General features: G+C 36.7%; 3 protein-coding genes across 4 annotated transcripts in view; 2 read left to right on the forward strand and 1 right to left on the reverse strand.

Moving 5' to 3' along the window:
• Positions 1-64: 64 nt before the first annotated feature.
• On the reverse strand, positions 65-5,962 carry LOC126761630 (ubiquitin-protein ligase E3A). The gene is made up of 9 exons (XM_050477959.1): positions 5,419-5,962; positions 4,984-5,346; positions 3,735-4,903; positions 3,378-3,619; positions 2,975-3,317; positions 2,692-2,909; positions 2,432-2,613; positions 1,266-1,758; positions 65-1,202 (listed from the first exon to the last, which is right to left on the reverse strand). Exons 1-9 carry the CDS (start codon positions 5,466-5,468, stop codon positions 864-866), a joined length of 3,399 nt encoding a protein of 1,132 aa, XP_050333916.1. The 5' UTR covers positions 5,469-5,962; the 3' UTR covers positions 65-863.
• Positions 5,963-6,270: 308 nt separating this feature from the next.
• LOC126761631 (protein FAM91A1) lies at positions 6,271-9,650 on the forward strand. The gene is made up of 2 exons (XM_050477960.1): positions 6,271-8,302; positions 8,388-9,650. The coding sequence occupies exons 1-2, from the start codon at positions 6,469-6,471 to the stop codon at positions 9,527-9,529; spliced, it is 2,976 nt and encodes a 991-aa protein (XP_050333917.1). The 5' UTR covers positions 6,271-6,468; the 3' UTR covers positions 9,530-9,650.
• Positions 9,651-13,052: 3,402 nt separating this feature from the next.
• Positions 13,053-17,888, forward strand: part of LOC126761642 (neuronal membrane glycoprotein M6-a) — a 69,041-nt gene continuing 64,205 nt past the window's right edge. For both annotated transcript variants that reach the window (XM_050477996.1, XM_050477997.1), the window contains exon 1: positions 13,053-14,920. Coding sequence is in view for 1 of the 2 variants with exons in the window: in XM_050477997.1 (XP_050333954.1) it covers positions 14,917-14,920 (4 nt within the window). In the remaining variant the exon portion in view is untranslated. The remainder of the gene's footprint in view (positions 14,921-17,888) is intronic.

Raw genomic sequence — 17,888 nt, forward strand, 5'->3', positions numbered from 1 at the left:
AAATAGTTATAGCAAAATATATAATAGAACACAATATTATTCATATAAATAATAAGTGCACATCTACTGTTGTATACGCATATATTAGCATTTATTTATATTTGCATATCAATTTTTCAGTTTTCTAGAAAAGAAATTTTAAATAAAATTCAAAAGCTGTCGATTTAAAAATAACTTTTTTTATATATACATATACAAACGAAAATAAATGTATGTTGTTCTTGTTGTTACGAAACGTATCGTAGTGAGTGAATTGTTTTGGGTGGCACTCATGTTTTTTTTATTAAAATTATTATTATTATGTATATAAAATTATTTATGTTTCTTATTAGATGAACTCAATGTTACATTGAGAAAATTATGAAAAAATAAATTGAATTCTTTAAGTTTATATATTATTTAACTTGCAAGTAAAATATATGTTTTTTTTTTTTTTGAAAGAGTAAAAATTAAATTATTAGCGCTTTTTTCTACCAGCGCACATATGTAAGGAAGCTTCAAGATTTTGTAAATTAATAATTCACTGCTCGCTTCATTTAAAGAAATGTCTTTTACATTTATATGTATGCATGTATGTATATATGTATTGTTGTAAACGAACATAAAATATATATACTTGAAATAAAGACAAGTCTTCAATAGCTGTCGTAGAGACCGAAAAATCAATTATTTGTAAAACATATCCTTCAAAAAGAAATAAACAAAAAATAAGAAACGAGAATATTAAAAGAGAATTAGTTAAAACAGCATTCGTTGCGCCTGTATTTCTCATTTGACGTATATTCACGCTCCCATTTCGCTGTAGCATCTCCATTTGGTGTCGTTCAGTACTCACGGGAATATAGTTATTTGAAAGCAGCAATTTATAACATGCCAAAACCTTTTGAATAGTTAATCGCCTTTAGTAGACGTTCCTCCAACTTTTCACGATTGCTATATTCTGGCAGCAGCAATACATTAAAGCATGTGTGCGAGGTGGGCAGGCGATCGCTGTCGGGACCGTGCCGTGTTATTAGTAATTTCAGGCGACTTAGACCGCCAACAGGCACACGATCTGAGCCAGTTGTGAATTCGAGTAATTTGCGCTTAGACTCTTCCGGCATAGAGTGTACAACACTCCAAAAGTCTTTGATTACTTGCGAGTCCTTTGTGTAACCACCCTCGTATTCAGTGGATTTTTCCAGTTCAACAAAATCGAATTTCTATTTGAATTGAAAAGTATATTATAATTGGATAATACAACAATAACATAACATTTTACTTACCCTACTACCGCATACGAGTAACTCAATTTCCTCTGGTCGAAACAGCAATTTTAATGGCGACTCATCTGTTACCATTTCGAAACCTTTCTTGAAAGCCCTAAACTGTCGTTCAATGCTCTTGTTGAGCAAATAATCGCTGTACATATCAACGAACTCCTGTTTATTCTGTTGACCAACCACTATGTCACCACCGCCGGGTTTCAACTCATGTTCGACAACTTCCCCAAATACGTCGTTATAGCTAATTTTAAATGTTTGCATAAAAACTTCTTCCATATCGGCCTCCTGATAGTCGAGTAACGAATTCAGACTTCTGTACAATGTTGGATTCCAATATTTCAAATCGTAAAATGTACCAACGCCGCCCATTAATTTACGATAGACGACCATGGGAAAATTCACAGCCAGTATGATGTTATTATAAATTGCTAAACCTAATATAATGCCAATTAGCGTGAACTGAGCCTCATTCTCAAATGGTGCTGAATTAAACCTGAAACAGAAAAATTATTTTTGTAAAAAATTTCATTTTTAATTGAAAAAATATTATGTGGTTGTTGTTGTTGTGGCAGTTATCTAATTCCCGCTTGGGTAGTGAGGTTAGGGTTGGTTGTCATTGAAGCCATCTAACGGTAGGCACAGGAAACGTGCTGTTCGACGGGATCGGACTATTGGGCGAGGGGTCTTAGAAGAGTGAAGTTCGTTGGGCATGCAAAGAAGTAGTTACAGTCATGCGTGGAGTCATCATTGCACGCAGGACATATATTTGGTATGTCGGGATCGATTCTGGATAACTAAGAGTTTAACCTGCTACAGTATCCAGAACGAAGTTGCACAAGGTTCACTCAAGTGTGCTGGTTTGACTTCAAGTACACCGTTAACTGAGAGGGTGCGGGTGAAAGTGTTAATGGCTCACTCTGAATGGCGGTCAGTGCGTTAGGGTTATTGACAGTCGGAATTTTTACATCATCATTACAGTCGATGAAGATAAGATATAGTCTGTACTCCTTCGACCAGTTCGTGCATATGGTCGCTGTGGAGTCAATCTCCTTTCAGAGAAAAAGTGAGAAAGGTCGAAGAGATAGCCGTTTGCTTTCGAATACATGTCATCGATTCCATTGCCCAAAGTCGATACCGTGCTATCATCGAAAATAGTATGTCCTTACCACACAGTATTGGTATCCTCCTGATGCACAAACATGCCATAGTCTGGATTGAAAATCTCTTCAACAATCAACTGGAAAAATTCTTTGGAAACGCCACCTTCATCAATGCCCTGTTCACCCACAAACTCAACTACTAGCTGTTTTTTTAAGTCTTTCGGATTGCTCATAGCCACAAGCTCAAGCTAAAAGTAAGGAAGAATTATTTAAAATTTGATGTTTCATTTTTTTTTTCATTTAAGACAAGAATCACGTGTTCTTACCCCGATGAGAGCATCGTCTATAATATTATCACGTCGTACTTTCAATTTCAAGTCAGGTCGTGCGCCAACCTCATTGCCATCAGAAAATGAGTTCAATAAGGAATAGAGTGATGAATTGCGTTCACTATACATACGTATGCGGCTATCGTAGTAAAGCGCAATGACTTTTGTCGCAGGTGTTAGGATAAATGAATACAACATAAAGGAAAAGTGTAAATCTGTAAAATGGAATTATACATAATAAAGTTTTAACATAAAAATATCAAAAAACAAAATTGCATACCGTCGCCGCTGGGATTCAGTGATAAAATCATATTTCTATATGATAAATAATCGCGATCCATTTGTATGGCATCGCTTAGTGGTTCATTATAGAACTCTTCAAATGGCACCAACGGCACACGACAGTCCATACTCGATATACCCAATTCTTTCTCTAACTCGTCTTCCGCAAACTTCGGATAATGCGGTTTAGGTACTTGAGTATAGAAGAAGATATCATCATCATCGTTGTTGGTATCTGCATTTGAAGACGTGTCAGCGTCGGCGGCGGTAGCCGCTTGACTATGAGCATTAATTGAGCTGGTATCCAGCTCGCCGGCTAAGATATTGGCATAGAAAGCAATCTGCATTTTATAGAAATTAATTTATTTTGCAGAAAGATTTTATATTATATTATGTTTTACCTTGAGCACACGCGTTACCGCAATCACATCAGTATTTTCCTGTACTGTATCTTCGTCAAGTATTACCTGTAAGGTAATCAATTGTTGACAACACTGTACCAGCGATTGCATTTGATCTTTGCAATGCGCCGCCCATATGCGACCTAAACGCGCCTGAGCGGCAACCGGTAATATACGTGTAGCATGACAAAGCTTAGGCAACGAACGCTCCAAATATTCCAAATCAGCGAAACTATTAGAAGCTGCAGAATAAAATAATTGAAATTTTTGCGTGCAAATTAAAGTTAAGAGCAATATACTACGGGAAGCAAATTTCTAACAAATCACTACTTTAAAGCAATAAGAAATAACACTTACTATTTGTCGCCATATCAAAGCAAATAACCAGACAATGGAGCACTTTTTCCCAATCAGTTTCACGTCCATAACGTATACTTTCCGCCAGCAATATTATGTTGCTATTTAACGCCTCCCCAATGCTCGTATTATTCAAAGCAAACAATTTCTTTTTCACTCGTCGCAAACTCTCCAAGTCTACCAGTGTTTCATTGCTGTTTGACTGTATGCCTGTCTCGTTGTCACCCGCAGCATTGGCAGCAGCTGCTGCTGATGATGTTGAAAACCCATCAGATGCGACATCTTCTTCCATTGGCACATCATCGCAGTCGATAGACACTTGTGGTACTTGTTGTTCACTGTTCGTGGCATCTTCTTCGGCCGAAACACATGTACTATCCTCATCTTTATCAGTTTCACCCTCGAGTGTACGTAAGTCCTCTTTCTTTAGATCAGTCGGTGATTTACCAAGTAATTCTTGTAGTTTTGTAGCTGTTGCACTAGACGTTAGCTGAGTAGGCAGTACACAAAGAGTTGGCCGACGAAAACTCTTACTGAGCCGATCAATATGTGGGTAAACTTCGTTTATGGCGTGTAAAAGTCTATCGAATGTGTTAAACTTTTTGCCTTCATCCAATAATTCGTCGATCAGTGCCTCATTGAGGTATGGAACAGGTGCGAATGTTGGTGTAGGTGGTCCAGAAATTGTACGCCCCGCTGGCGCACTAACATCCATATCTCCTTCAGTGGATGTATTCGAAGTTTGTGTTTTCAAAATATCGTTATCATCAATAGCCATTTCAGCAGCTTCAGCTGCATTACAGAGAATTTCTAGTTGACACATTTCAGCGTCAGCCGCAGTTGAATTGTTTTCAATAATTCTATTAGAATTACCACAACTCTGTGAAGCTAAGGTCGGTGCTGATGACGAAGCACCAGCCACATCTGCATCGCCTCCGCCTCCATCGCCACCAGTACTATTAAGACTAGACCCAGCTATATTACTTATATTGCTTTGTTGGCTAGTATGACTGCGCACACTGGCACTACCAGAGGTAATGGTGCTGTTACCGCTGCTACTACTTGTGCTTGTAGTGCTACTTGTGCTGCTAGTGCTACTATCGTTAGGCGAATGCATTTCTGAGTCTTGAATGCTGGGTGTAGTAGCCGCAGAGCTTGCTGATTGTGAACTAAAACAATGAATGCAAAGAAAAATATGTTTAGGCAATAACAAAAGAAAGAAAAGGATATCTTCAGAGCATTCAATTACCTCGACGGTGAGTCATTTTGAGTGCGCGGCACCTTCGGTGGTTGACTGTAGAAATCGCATAGTTTTGCGTCTTGTGAAAAAAGTTGAATGGCTCGTGCTGCAATTTCATTTGGATTCATTGGCGCAACCTGTCCACTAGAAGCACAGTTTTGATTTGAACATTTTGGATTCCCACATCCCCGCTGTAGCTGATAAAAATAGCGTTCAATAAGTTCTTTGACAGCAGATCTTTTCATATCTGGATTGGTGGTGCGGGTGTGTTGTATCGTTTGCTGAGGTTGTTGTTGCTCGTGTTCTTGTTGATTGTTGCTTGTTGAACTATTAGAGACGATATGGCTTGCAGTTGGCGAATCTTCATGGATGCTATAAACGAGTAAAAAGCGATATTCTAATACACATTCTTATAAAAATTCGTATACAATTTTGTTAATATACCTTGAAGTATCGTCGCCAATGGCTTGTTGCTTCTCTTTCTCAGCGTTCATCAAGTGGCGTTATACACCCAGTGCTTGAATCGTTCCAAAAAAGTTTTTTTATTTCAGTTTAATAATTTTGAGTATATATCCTTTAGTTAAACAAAGAAAATATATGGTGCAGTTTATAGGCTCTTTAGCCGGTCTTCTTAACTTTGCTTTAAAATGTAGCTTTGTTTAAAAGGATATTCGGTGAGTTATTATTTCGCCTGAATTCTCACAGGCTGTTACCTGCTACACTGTTCCTACTAAAAGGAACTGTCAACAAAAAAAAATCGATTGTTCCTGTCGTCTTCGCCAACTCTCGCGAAATTTTTCACAAATTTATTAGCTTATGGAATTGTCGTTCACAATATATTGAATATTATTTTCGTTAATAAATAAATTTTATATGCTTTAGTTTATTTATATTGATTTAAACGTTCTTTTTATGCAAATATTGTAAAGAAAGCTGTGGAAGAAAAATGTTTAAGAAATTGTCTCCTTGTTGCTACCACAACTGCCAAAAAAATTCTAAAAATCATTCAAACAGGGTTGCATATGACATCTTCGATTTCAGATGAACATTATAAATTATTTGTATCGAATATGATTAGGATTTTTTTCACACATTTTCGTAAAAGGTTCGAAAATATTACTATAATTTTTATAATTAAAAACCAAACAAATCGCTATGTGTTTCGATTTTATTTACTACCGTGTCTCATCAACCCTGCTGCTTTTGTTTTTTTAATACTACCCAAACTGTTATTTTAGTTGTCAAAATAGAAAACCTACGAAAACGAACACAAACAAATGTATTGATAAACGTCAGCTGTGCAGAGAAAACTTAACATCTTTCAATATCCTTATTCGTTTTTTGCCACATTTTAAAAAGTAAATAAAAGCAAAATTATTATTTTCCTTTTTGTGCCAAAAATATATTGTTTTGTGATAAATAAAATGTAAATAAATTAGAGCTGCTTAGCTGCTCAACTTTTAAAGATAAAAAAACAATATAGCTAAGTGAGAAATGATGTCGGAGAAGGTCTCTGAAGATATCGGTAATTGCGTACGTCAAAACATTCCATGGGCATCCGTACCGATTCATTTGAAGCAAGTTCTCCATAACAATCAGCTCGACTATGAAAAGTATGTTTTCAATTATAGTCTAAAGAATCAGTTACGTTTTCGTGGTAATCTCGTATCAAAAGTTTTCCGACATGAGCAACGTTACTACGAATTGCTGGTGCAAAAGAGCATCAATGGACTGTTACTTTTTCCATATCATTTAGCTGACATTATAACGAAAGGACTGCGCGTTACGCCATTTAACTATTATCTTGATTTAGTGAGTCAATTGCTACGAAATGATAAGTCATATGATACGCTACCAAATTTCACAGCTGCAGATTGCCTGCGTATTTTGGGCATTGGACGCAATGAGTATTTATCACTGATAAGCGATTTGAAAACACATACAACACGTGCACTTCTCTTTAGTACCAAGCCGAATCCATTGGATTTTTTGCCCCGATTTCCCGTACGTGTATGCATTGAACCATGGTGGCGCATCGAAGTAGGCTATGTATTGGAAGCGGACATACGATTTGTAACTACAGCAGAACGTAGTCTTATTGATGATCTCATCGATTTTGGCTCACAAACCGCAGGAAAATGCGACTACGCCGTTGTGCACAGTTTATATCGAAAAGGTCTCATCTATTTAGATATACCCATATCAGGAGAGGATCGCATCAGTATACCACCGCTACGTAATTTTGTAATGAATCGTACTAGTGGCGATCACTTTGAGAACTTACTCTATAAAATTTTCGTTAGCGCGGATGAATATATGACTATTTCGGAATTGGCACAAATGTTGCAAGTCGATTTGGATTCAGTCAAGCAAGCCGTGTCCCTACTCTGCCGTTTAGGTTTCTCACGTCGCAAAGAACCAGTCGGTGATAGTCCCAGTATTGATGTAAAGTATCATGCCAGTTGGGAACAATACCAATTGGAACAATCCACATCACGTGAACCACCACAAATAACTCCACTCAATTATAACAACTTCATTACATCGGAGGCAACGGCAGAACGCGCTGAAGCTGCACAATATAGCCCAGTTTTAGTAAAGCCACAAGATAAGGACAACAGCTCCATTGGTTATCTTTCATCGGATGGAAATACGAGTGATTTCAGTTTTGCTAATATGCCCTCACCATCCCCACAAGCAATGCAAACTGATAGTGACGTACACAACCATTCCGAGGAGCAAGAACTCAGCTCTGAATTGGATGATTTAAGTGAGAGTACCACAAAATTAAGTATCAAAGAGTTGCCAACAACACCTAAAGGTGAAGGCAATTTACCGAGTGTGTCAGAGAAAACAGGTAAACGTGTTGGATTTCTCTTCGATTCCACACTAACGGCATTTTTAATGATGGGCAATCTATCGCCGGGTTTAAAAAATCATGCCGTCACTATGTTTGAGGTGGGCAAACTATGTGAGGAAAGTATCGACTCATTTTTAGCAGAGCTAGAAAAAGTTTCGCTCTTAGATGCCGAAGGTGAAGGTGATGTTTCTAGGTATTTTGCGCATGCAGTAATTTTGAGATCGACCATATGCTCGTTGCGACATTTAGTGCCAGGTGGTCTAGATTTATTACGTCTTGAATGTTTGGAGTGCTTGGATCAGAAAACACGCGATCGTGTACTCGAAAAGAAATATAAATTTGTCATATCTGCCACTCCGTTAACTGCTACACTCTCACATATCTTCAGCATTCCATTTTTTGGGCAATACTACAGAGGTTCTGATAGCTCTCATATGTGGACAAAGCTATTTTATAATCATATAACAGGTACTTTAAATTTGAGAAAGTAATTTAATTTAATTAGTCTATAAACATACTACTTTTTTTTACTATTATTTAACGTTACCTTTAGGCTATGGTCCTCCAAGTCTTTTCCTATCTCGAGGCACTGTACTTAAAACACTTCCACGTATATTTCTTGGTTACGGAAAGTTGCTTGTAAATATACTACATTCCGACTCATATGTTTTGAACTCTGAGAATTTTCGCAATCTAAACGATCAGTTGAAAAATGGCTGCATTCTCGTGCAGGGTTATGGCATACGACAACCTGGTGAATTGCGCTATGAAGCCTTCCCCTTCAATGCAGAAGATCCACGCCAATTAGAATGGATCAATCATAAAGCTGTACAACAACTAACGAAATATTTAGATCTAGAACACAATTGTGGATTTATTACATTTCTTAATACGGGCGTACCAGATATTGGATGCGAGTCATTTGATTTGCACGTACATCTTAAACACCCCAAAAGCAAAACTAAGTCAGTGAATGTGCCAAAGAGTATTGCAACAGCTCCAACAGTGTCAAATGCCCTTGCTAGTACAACTGCACCAATAACCGTATCAACAGTAACACAGCCACAGGATCTACTATCACCAGCAGATGGCTCTGAAGTGACCAGTTTTGCGCGTCTGAATGCTTCACCGCTCAGCGGCAGCCAACTTAAGAGTCCAGATGAGAATTATTTTGCGATTAGTCCACAAAATGGTTCACCATCCAATGTCTACACTTCAGTCGACTGCAACGAATTATTGGCATCAGAGTTAGCCAAATGTGATGCCGATTCAGCGGCAACGCATACCAAAAACGAATTGGTATCTCAGAGTTCGGTGGAAATACCTATCATCGATACGGCATTAAACAGCAATAAAGGAGCGCTCTTGGAAAGTATTGATAATTTAAGCGAAGAGACAACCTCAGAGGCATGGACTATATTGGATGTGAATTTTGGTGTGCCACTCTTCGATGTCGATTGCAATACACGTATCTGTGAGCAAATTGTACGCAAACTGCATCTAGATGATAATCTGCAGGTGCTGCCGGGTAGAGCGGAGCAAATGAATGAGACCTTCTTGAAATTCGTTAAGCAGTGTATGTATTTTGAGGAGGAGCCGAACATCGAGCAATTAAAGATTGGAAAAGTCTTGCCATATCCACGCAAAAATTTGGCTTTCGAAAATGGGCGAGTTTGCTACTGGGGTGGCAGATAAGCGCTTGAAACTACAAAATATATAATATGTATGTAGGCTGGGTTATGCAAATGGAAAATTTGAAGAAAAGAATAATGAGAAGGCAATATCAAATAAGTTTGCTGTATTATATACATATATTGTCAAATAGCTGCAATCCATTCCGTTTTTATTAGCTTTTTATTGCGTATGTAGTATGTATGTATGTGCTCGTTTTCCTTATCTTATCTGCTTTGACAGATTTGTAATTTTAATATGCTGCATACTTGTGCACGTTCATATTTTGTTTTTGTTTTTATTTATATAATATTACGTAATTAGAGTTTTTGAGCTGAACTTATTGAAAATATGTGAAAAAGCAGAAAATAGTAAAATTAAAAAATTTTACAGTACCTTTCGTTTTTAATTGTATGAACACCTCTTATACATACATACAAAATATCAAATGAATATTAATTTAAATATTAACATACAATGTATTGCTTATTCATAAATACTTAACAACACTTATGGATATAAATAAAGAAGTATTTATCATTTTCAAATATAATATTTTATGTTTGTTTGTGTGTAATGTGTTTATTAACCGCATTCCTATACGAGTTTTTAAAGCGCTGCAAGTCATTAAGCTGGTACAAATTCAGCTTAGATTTATTAAGTATATGTTTTTGTAATTGTTGTGATTTACAGAACGGCCTATCTGCAGTAAGCGATATTGTGAGTAAACATACATATGTACATATATAGTAAAACCAGAGAAACAAAACACTGTGTTTGATGTTCTCTGCCTAAGCACAATAGTCTAGCAGAAATGTTAATCAACAGTGATTGGAACAGCAGTAATGCGACTGCATAGCTTTAAAAATATTCCAGGGCTCTTAGCTACAATTATGAGGGAATATGCCGCGTACTCTGCTAATGCTGCTAATCCATGTAATCGGACGCTTAGCTAAAAGGAACTATAAGCAATGCCGGCGGAAATGGGAGGAGGCAACTGATAATATTCGCACTTAAGAATACCAACGACATCTATTTTAACAGGACTTACCTTAAAGCACACTCTGCTCCCAATATTCGTGCCTCTACCTACACACACAGTGTATATCTAAACACATTTTATATACACCTTCTGGCAGTCCGCCGCTTGCTCCTACGGCCACAAATCACTATAGGTACATATAGTACCCAATTAATAAGGCCAGATCACAATTTTCACTGTTAAACGATTAAAATCCCGAACTATCCTAACTAACTAATTTCTAAATTTTACTTAAATAACTATAAATTGCAGCTAATTAAAATAATTACACTTTTCATCGAGCTACAGCAAATTTCACCGACGCAAGCGAGAATCTAGGAAATGTAAGTTTGAAATGGCGGCGGAAATTAAGAACGACCAATGATATTCGAGCTGTCAAAAAGGAAGCGACATCTGATGCCACTAAAGCACTTCAGTAGCTAGCACAGGCTAGCATAAGTTTTAGAAGTAAAGTCTAAAAATATGAATACATATATAAAGCAAATATAATTTCAAGTGGTTTTCGTACGCTTGCCTTGTTATTTAAATTTAATGAAGGCAATGGCTCTTAATAAACAAATATAATAACATCTATACATTGTTGAAATTAATTTGAAAGGGTGATTTGTGCGACATCTGTTGGTCACGTTCATGATCATGCTATCCACTAATGTTTGTAGCCATTAAACAGAAGAATATCATAAATTCGGTTAAAAACAATGTGCTTAGGACAAACTAATTAAAAAGGCAGTCCTTTTATAAGAATCAAAGTTCTGGTTATAATTTGAATAAACATATCTCTGCAATATATCTGAACTTCAAAAATATTGTGAACCCTGTAGTTTTTAGTTGCACGCGATCTCCCACAGAGTCTACAGAGGCCACTTCAATTTAGAAGCTACAATATCATTGGTCGTTCTTAATTTCCGTCGCCATTTCAAACATACATACATTTCCTTATATCACGTTCGTGTAAGTGGCAGATGCAGCAGCTCTCGTAAAAAGTGAATTTAGTTTAGGAATTAAAGCTGCAATTAAGAAGATTTTAGTAGAATTAGGTTGAAGTGTGTCAATTTAATCGTTTTAACGTAAAAAGTAGTCGGGCGTTGTTATTTGTGTAGTAAAAGTGAAAGTGAAAATTAGTGAGTGCAAAGGCTGAGCGCTGAGCGTCGGCGCAAGCAGAGCTCTGTCAGTGGTTGTGCATAAAATGTTATGCTACTGTTAATTGTGTTATATTAATGTAAATAAAGTGCTTAAAGAAGAGAAAATAGTTAAGAGTAGAGGGAAGTGTATCAATTTATTGCAGAAAATGCGAAATGAAGTAAAATAATGTGCGATAGTGAGTGCAAGAGCTGAGCGCTGAGCGTGTGCGCAAGCAGAGCTCTGCTAGTGGTTGTACATAAAATGTTATGCCAATGTTAATTGTATTGTGTGAATGTAATTAAAGTGTTAGAAGTAGGGAAAAAAGTTTAGAGTAGGGAAGTGTAGAAAATGCGAAACGATGTAAAATAAAATGCGGTAAGTGCTTAAAAATATTAAAATAAATATTTTATGGTATATTTATTCAGAAATGGCCAGTTATTGCACATTCTTTTTAATAGTTAATAAAAGCTGTTTTTCTTCTTCCTTTATAAAGGTATGGCAGATATGCTGATATATGCATGATTTGTCGCAGTTTTGAAACCAATGCCTAACCTTTAGCCGGATATGCTTTTCTTTACAATTATTTGTGCTGTAATATTTTAAAATGGTAAGAAATTAATATTAAATTTAAAAAACTAATATAATTTACAATTATTAATATAAGTTATTATTTTTCACATTTTGAGGACAATGTTTAGCATAAATCTCCATAAAATCTCCTCATTATTGCCAGCACTCAAACTAAGTGTGCAGAAGTTTAAGCGCTACTGTATTTATAAAATTTGGTGCAGCTGCAAAACAAAAGGAAATCACGAAATATGTAAGTGTTATCAGAATTCAAGTAGATGCCATTCAGAAAATCAAAAATACATTAAATTGATCAGGATAGTATTCCATATATTTATACCAATCTATTTGTAATATTTTTATATTTTTTTTCTGTGGAAAAAAACATCAACCACCTACCTTTCAGCCATTTCTAGCTGTTTTTATTTTACTGTAGTGTATTCTTCTTTGTATGCTCTCTGGTTGCATTTGACTGCTTACGAATAAAGTGTGTAAAAGAATTATTAAAAATTGAAGTGAGCACAGCGATTTGACACTTTTGTGGTAAAATCGTGACCGAGAATTTTATAAATTACTTCAGGTTTTTCTTTTTTTTGTTTTTTTTCTTCTAACAGTCGTTGTCTAAAAACCAACTGTTATCAAACATGTTCGTGTTGCAAGTGCGCAATGAAACCGGTTTTTTCGAGTATTTCATATCAAGTGAATGTAAAGTGATTTCGTTACATAGTAACTACCATTGCTGCTGCTTCAGCAAAACGCAACTTGCTGCTGCTGGCCAGTTATTTTGCCTGTTGGTTGCTGCTATTGAGTTTTGTGTTGCCAGCGCTTGCGACAGTCTGTGTGCAACGCTTGTTGATGGTGGTAGTTGTTTGAAGCGGCAATTGACATTCTATGCCAGTAAAGTCAGTGACTTTTCGACATTCGAGAGAGGAAGTTAACGTTGTGACAGTTTAAGATGATGGAGGACGCTCGTTAAACGTTTTGCCGCGTTCAAGTAATTAATGGTGTGTTCAGTAGTGCGGTGGTTGAAAGTTATAAAATAAAATTGTTCTTATGAAAAGCACAAAGCATTATTGAATAAATGGTGGTTAGTTGGCGCTGTTACAGAAGGTCGAAGTTGTAAATATAAGACCCGTGTTCGTGTGTTTGTGCAACATTTGCAAATTAGCTCTAATGACAGATGTGCAATGAGTTAATGACACCGTTTGGAAATAAGGTGAATATGTGTATTAAACACAAAAATTACTAGTGAAATAGTGAAACTTAACGTTAAGTGTGAATTTGAATAAAATAATAAAAGTTGAGAAATATAAAAAACCCAAAGAGAGATCGTAAGTGAGCGCTAAGCTAATGACTCTTTATTGCATAAAAAAAATTTTAATATTGCCACATACAAACATATGCACAAATACTGCAGAAATAAGAATATTGTAAATGCAAAGCAATTCATAGCGTTGCATTCCATTGGATTATGGAGTAAATGCAAAACATAAATATTTACAAGCCCGTTGCCAAGCTAACGCGTAAAAGCGAAAACAAACAACAAAAGGGAACATAGCAAACAAGTGTTTTCATACCAATGCACCAACTCTGCCTGCCATTTTCTTATATGCGTGCATGTGAAAAGCTGCTGAATTAACACAACAACAAATAAACGTGTGTTTAAGGTGTGCAAATAAAAACGCAAGAAATAATAATAAGTAGTGCAAATAACCGTAGCCGTAGCGTAAAGCGAATATTTAATAAAATATTCCATAACAGTGAATTTACAAAAGAAATTAAGACAATATTTCCATAAAGTGAAAAATAAAAAACAAATACTATATAGCACAGCGAAACAACGATTTAAATAACAAATAACAACAACAACAAACGAAAACGGCACCCACAACGCCAGTAATGAGTTGAATTTGGGCGATAAACACGTTTGCCTTCACCGCGTCCAGCGCGTCGCGCTTACACGTACAAAGCAATCTATAAGCCATACACTTAAATCCACATCGCGTGGCAGCGCGCGGCTGCAGAGTGTACACCATACCCACAGCACCCCTACACACACCTAAACGCCGCTCAGCCCAAAAACAACAGGCGCCTTAAGTAAACCCCATTACATTCTGACCAATTCGCTGCACAACAGTCAGCTGAACTGAGCAAATTAACTTTGCTCTAAGCGTGGAATAGCGCGCACACGGCGTGCTCTCGCTTGATTTGCGTTTGAGCTAACCTGTCATAGCACGCCAATATACATACATACGTGCATACACATACATACGGATACTGTCCGTGTGTGTTTTACCTTTTTGTCGTAGCACCGTTGCTGACGCTCTGCGCTTATTGAAGTTTTCGTGGCTTTAGCACCTTTGCGCGAGCTTAAATACCAGCGTACAGTGCCTAATTCTCATATTGTGCGCTTGTGTTTGTGTTAACGCGTTTCACACACATGCATATGTACGTTTGTTTATACTCACACCAAACCGTGGACTTGTGTGCGCGAAAGAAATAAAAAAGTGTTGTGGTAGCCGACTTAAATCCGCATGTGTTGGTGTATTCAAATCTTAATACTGAAAATATTGGAGCTCTCGCAAAGCAGCAATACATATAGGCATAAATATTGAAATATACTGAAATACACTGAATAAATTTTCCGACAGCACGCACAGAAGACAAGAGAACGTTCAAAATGGGTAAGTCCACTTGCGGTCAACAGCTAACGCCCAAACTATTATTTCTTATTATTTTGTTGTTGTGGTATAATATCTATGTAAATATGCTGTATGCATTAGAAAAGTGTTAATTTGTGTGGTTAATATCGAAAAACTTTTTATTATACACACATATAAGTTTATTTTGTTGACCACAAGGCAAGTTTGATATATTTCTTGCTCATATCATAACACAGAAATTGCAGTGCTTTGGCTCTTCGCATAACTCCTAGTCAACTAACTTTCTGCATCATTTATTATAAGAGTAAATTTGATCATTTACATAAAAATGGAAAATTAAGCCTTCGCTGCATCCATATAGCATAACTATAGATCACATCTAATTTTTCCAAAGGCCATAAATTTATGGAAAGGTCGGTAAAGCAGAAAAATATGTTATAATTAGCACTTAAAGCCAGTTTACAACCATCTAAACATTTAAAACTTTGACAACTTTTTCTGGGAATAAGAAAAACTAGTCGAGTTTCTCTCTTTTAGACTTTATAAATATGCATTCGAGCGTAAAAGAAAATAAATATTGAAATTTTTATACAAAATGGGCCAATTTTCAGAATCACTGTTTTCAAGACGATTGTATTTTGGAAGCTTGTGCTATCTAAGAGTATCCTAATCTCCATAAGACTTGCTAGTAAAGAACGTATCAAGAAGAAAGAGTTTTACGAGCTAAAACTTGCTGAAAAAAACTATATACAAATATTTTTGTATACAAAATGGCGGCAACTGGGTCAATTTTCAGAATCGTTGTTTTCAAGATGAAGTCTACAGGTGTGATTCTGGAAACTTGTGCTATCTGAAAGTAAATAAAAACAGTAAAGTTATCTCCGTAAGACTTGCTAGTAAAGATTGTATCAAGAAAAAAGAGTTTCATGAGTCATTATATTATTAGTTATATAATTATTGAATAATGTTTTTAGGACCTTTAAGTATACTTTAAAGCAAAAACATTGAGATTTAAAAATTCTTTCTGAGCTAACTAATTTTTTCATCATATTCTCATTGTAACCAGTAGAAAACGTTAACTTTGGCTGCACTGAAACTAAAATATCTTTCATAGTTGAATTTCCTATAGCATAAAAGGGTATACAAAATATTTATATTGTTTATATCATATATGTATATACACTGTAGAGGTCTCCGATGTTTCCTTCTGGGTATATATATATATATATATCTCACTACTGGGCACAATAGACCTTTGGTCGTGGTGCAAACCTCATTTATTTATCACTCTCATAGCCAGTTCGCTTCTTTAATTTCACATAATAACACCTCAAAAACTGCTTTCAACGAACATCTGTTACAATTTCTTTGCTTTCTTTCATTTTATTTTTCGCTTTCAGGTAGGAGCACAAGTATGCATCTCCTGAACACCAACATTCTTTATTGACACACACAAAATTGGGCACATCTGCAACATGCCGTTAAACACGAATCTTACATTTACAGTCACATTTTGACGTTAATTCAATTTTATTTCCCCTGCTTTGCTTAATTTCCGCAATTCCGGTGTGTCTACGCACAACCGTACGCCATCTTCAAATAATTTAATTTCCTTCTGCGAAAAGTATAAAACAACAACTTACAAATGCAACAAAAAAACTACAATGTGGTATATTAAACCAGCAAAGGCAGCGGCAGGCAGGCAGGCAGCAAGCCAGCCAACTATAACGGTAAAGTTGTAACCAAATGCTTTGAGGCAAGAGTAAATTTCTGACTTTGCTGGAAATTAAATTGAATTTTTGGCCAAAAAGTAAATTTATACGTGTGCACTTTTATTGTTGTTGCATTAAAGGCAGCAAATGAAAGACAACAAATCGACACTGTGGTTGTATGAGCTTCACCAGTGTCGTCTCGCCGCACAGGCTGGCACTGCAGCACGTTGCTTTAAATGTTCAAATGTCATCCACCGCCACGAATGTGTACCGTTACTTTCCGTTACTTGCGTACCAGGGCGCACTTGCATATAAATTTTTCACTGCCACTTCCGTCCCCAACACCGGCGTTGAGTTTTTTGCCTTTACGTCTGCTGCTGCCACTCAAGCACATTGTAATTCGAAACTTTCCAAAAAATGTGCGTGAAAAATCCTTTGTTTTCGCTTTACTTACCACACGTTAGGCATCCCTTATTGCGCTAGCAGCGACCCCGAAGTCAAAAGTCGGTGTGGGTGCGCTGAGTAACAACTGTCCTGCCATATCCTAATTGCGGGCTGTCTGTTTTGCGTTGATCCGCTGCGCCAGAGCTTAGCTGGCGGCGTTTTTTAATTTTAACGATTCTTTTTTTGAAGTGTTTTCTTTTTATTTCTTTGCATTTTTGATTTCACTGCTAGTCGTTTACTTATTCGCACAGTGGTGGGGCGAGTTGGTCAACCAAGTAAGCGCTCGCCCACATTATATACAAGAGTAAGCATATACGAGGGCTTATGGACAAACATATGTACACAGTAAATATGTTATTGTAATTGTTGTTGTCCCTAGCACTCGAAACAAAGATTCAAGTTTCGTCGGTTACCTTTCACTCGCAATTTGGGTTGATTTTTTGATGATTTACAACCGCAGCAGTGCAAGAGCATTATAAAAGTACCGTTAACCAGTGTCGTGCCACATTTGTGCCTGCCATGTAAGCACGTCGCAACTACAAGCACAACGAATTCGTTGGCCACAAATTGTGTTCCTGTGCTTTAACTTGCATACGCGCTCTACTTCTCTCTCTCTCTGCTGATCCCGCTCCTGGGGGAATCCCCTGAAGCGCTTGTCTGGTGTACGCACGGAAGTATGCATGTGCATATGCAATGGATACCTTTATATACGCTGGCAACCTTTTACCTTTTATACCCTTAACAACGTCGGAGACACTATAAATACCAAACATAAAGAAATGATCAGCGTGTCGAACCGAGTCGATGTTATTATTCCTGTCTGTCTGTACATA

The sequence above is a fragment of the Bactrocera neohumeralis genome, chromosome 6 (assembly GCF_024586455.1).
Source record: "Bactrocera neohumeralis isolate Rockhampton chromosome 6, APGP_CSIRO_Bneo_wtdbg2-racon-allhic-juicebox.fasta_v2, whole genome shotgun sequence".
Lineage (NCBI taxonomy): Eukaryota > Metazoa > Arthropoda > Insecta > Diptera > Tephritidae > Bactrocera > Bactrocera neohumeralis.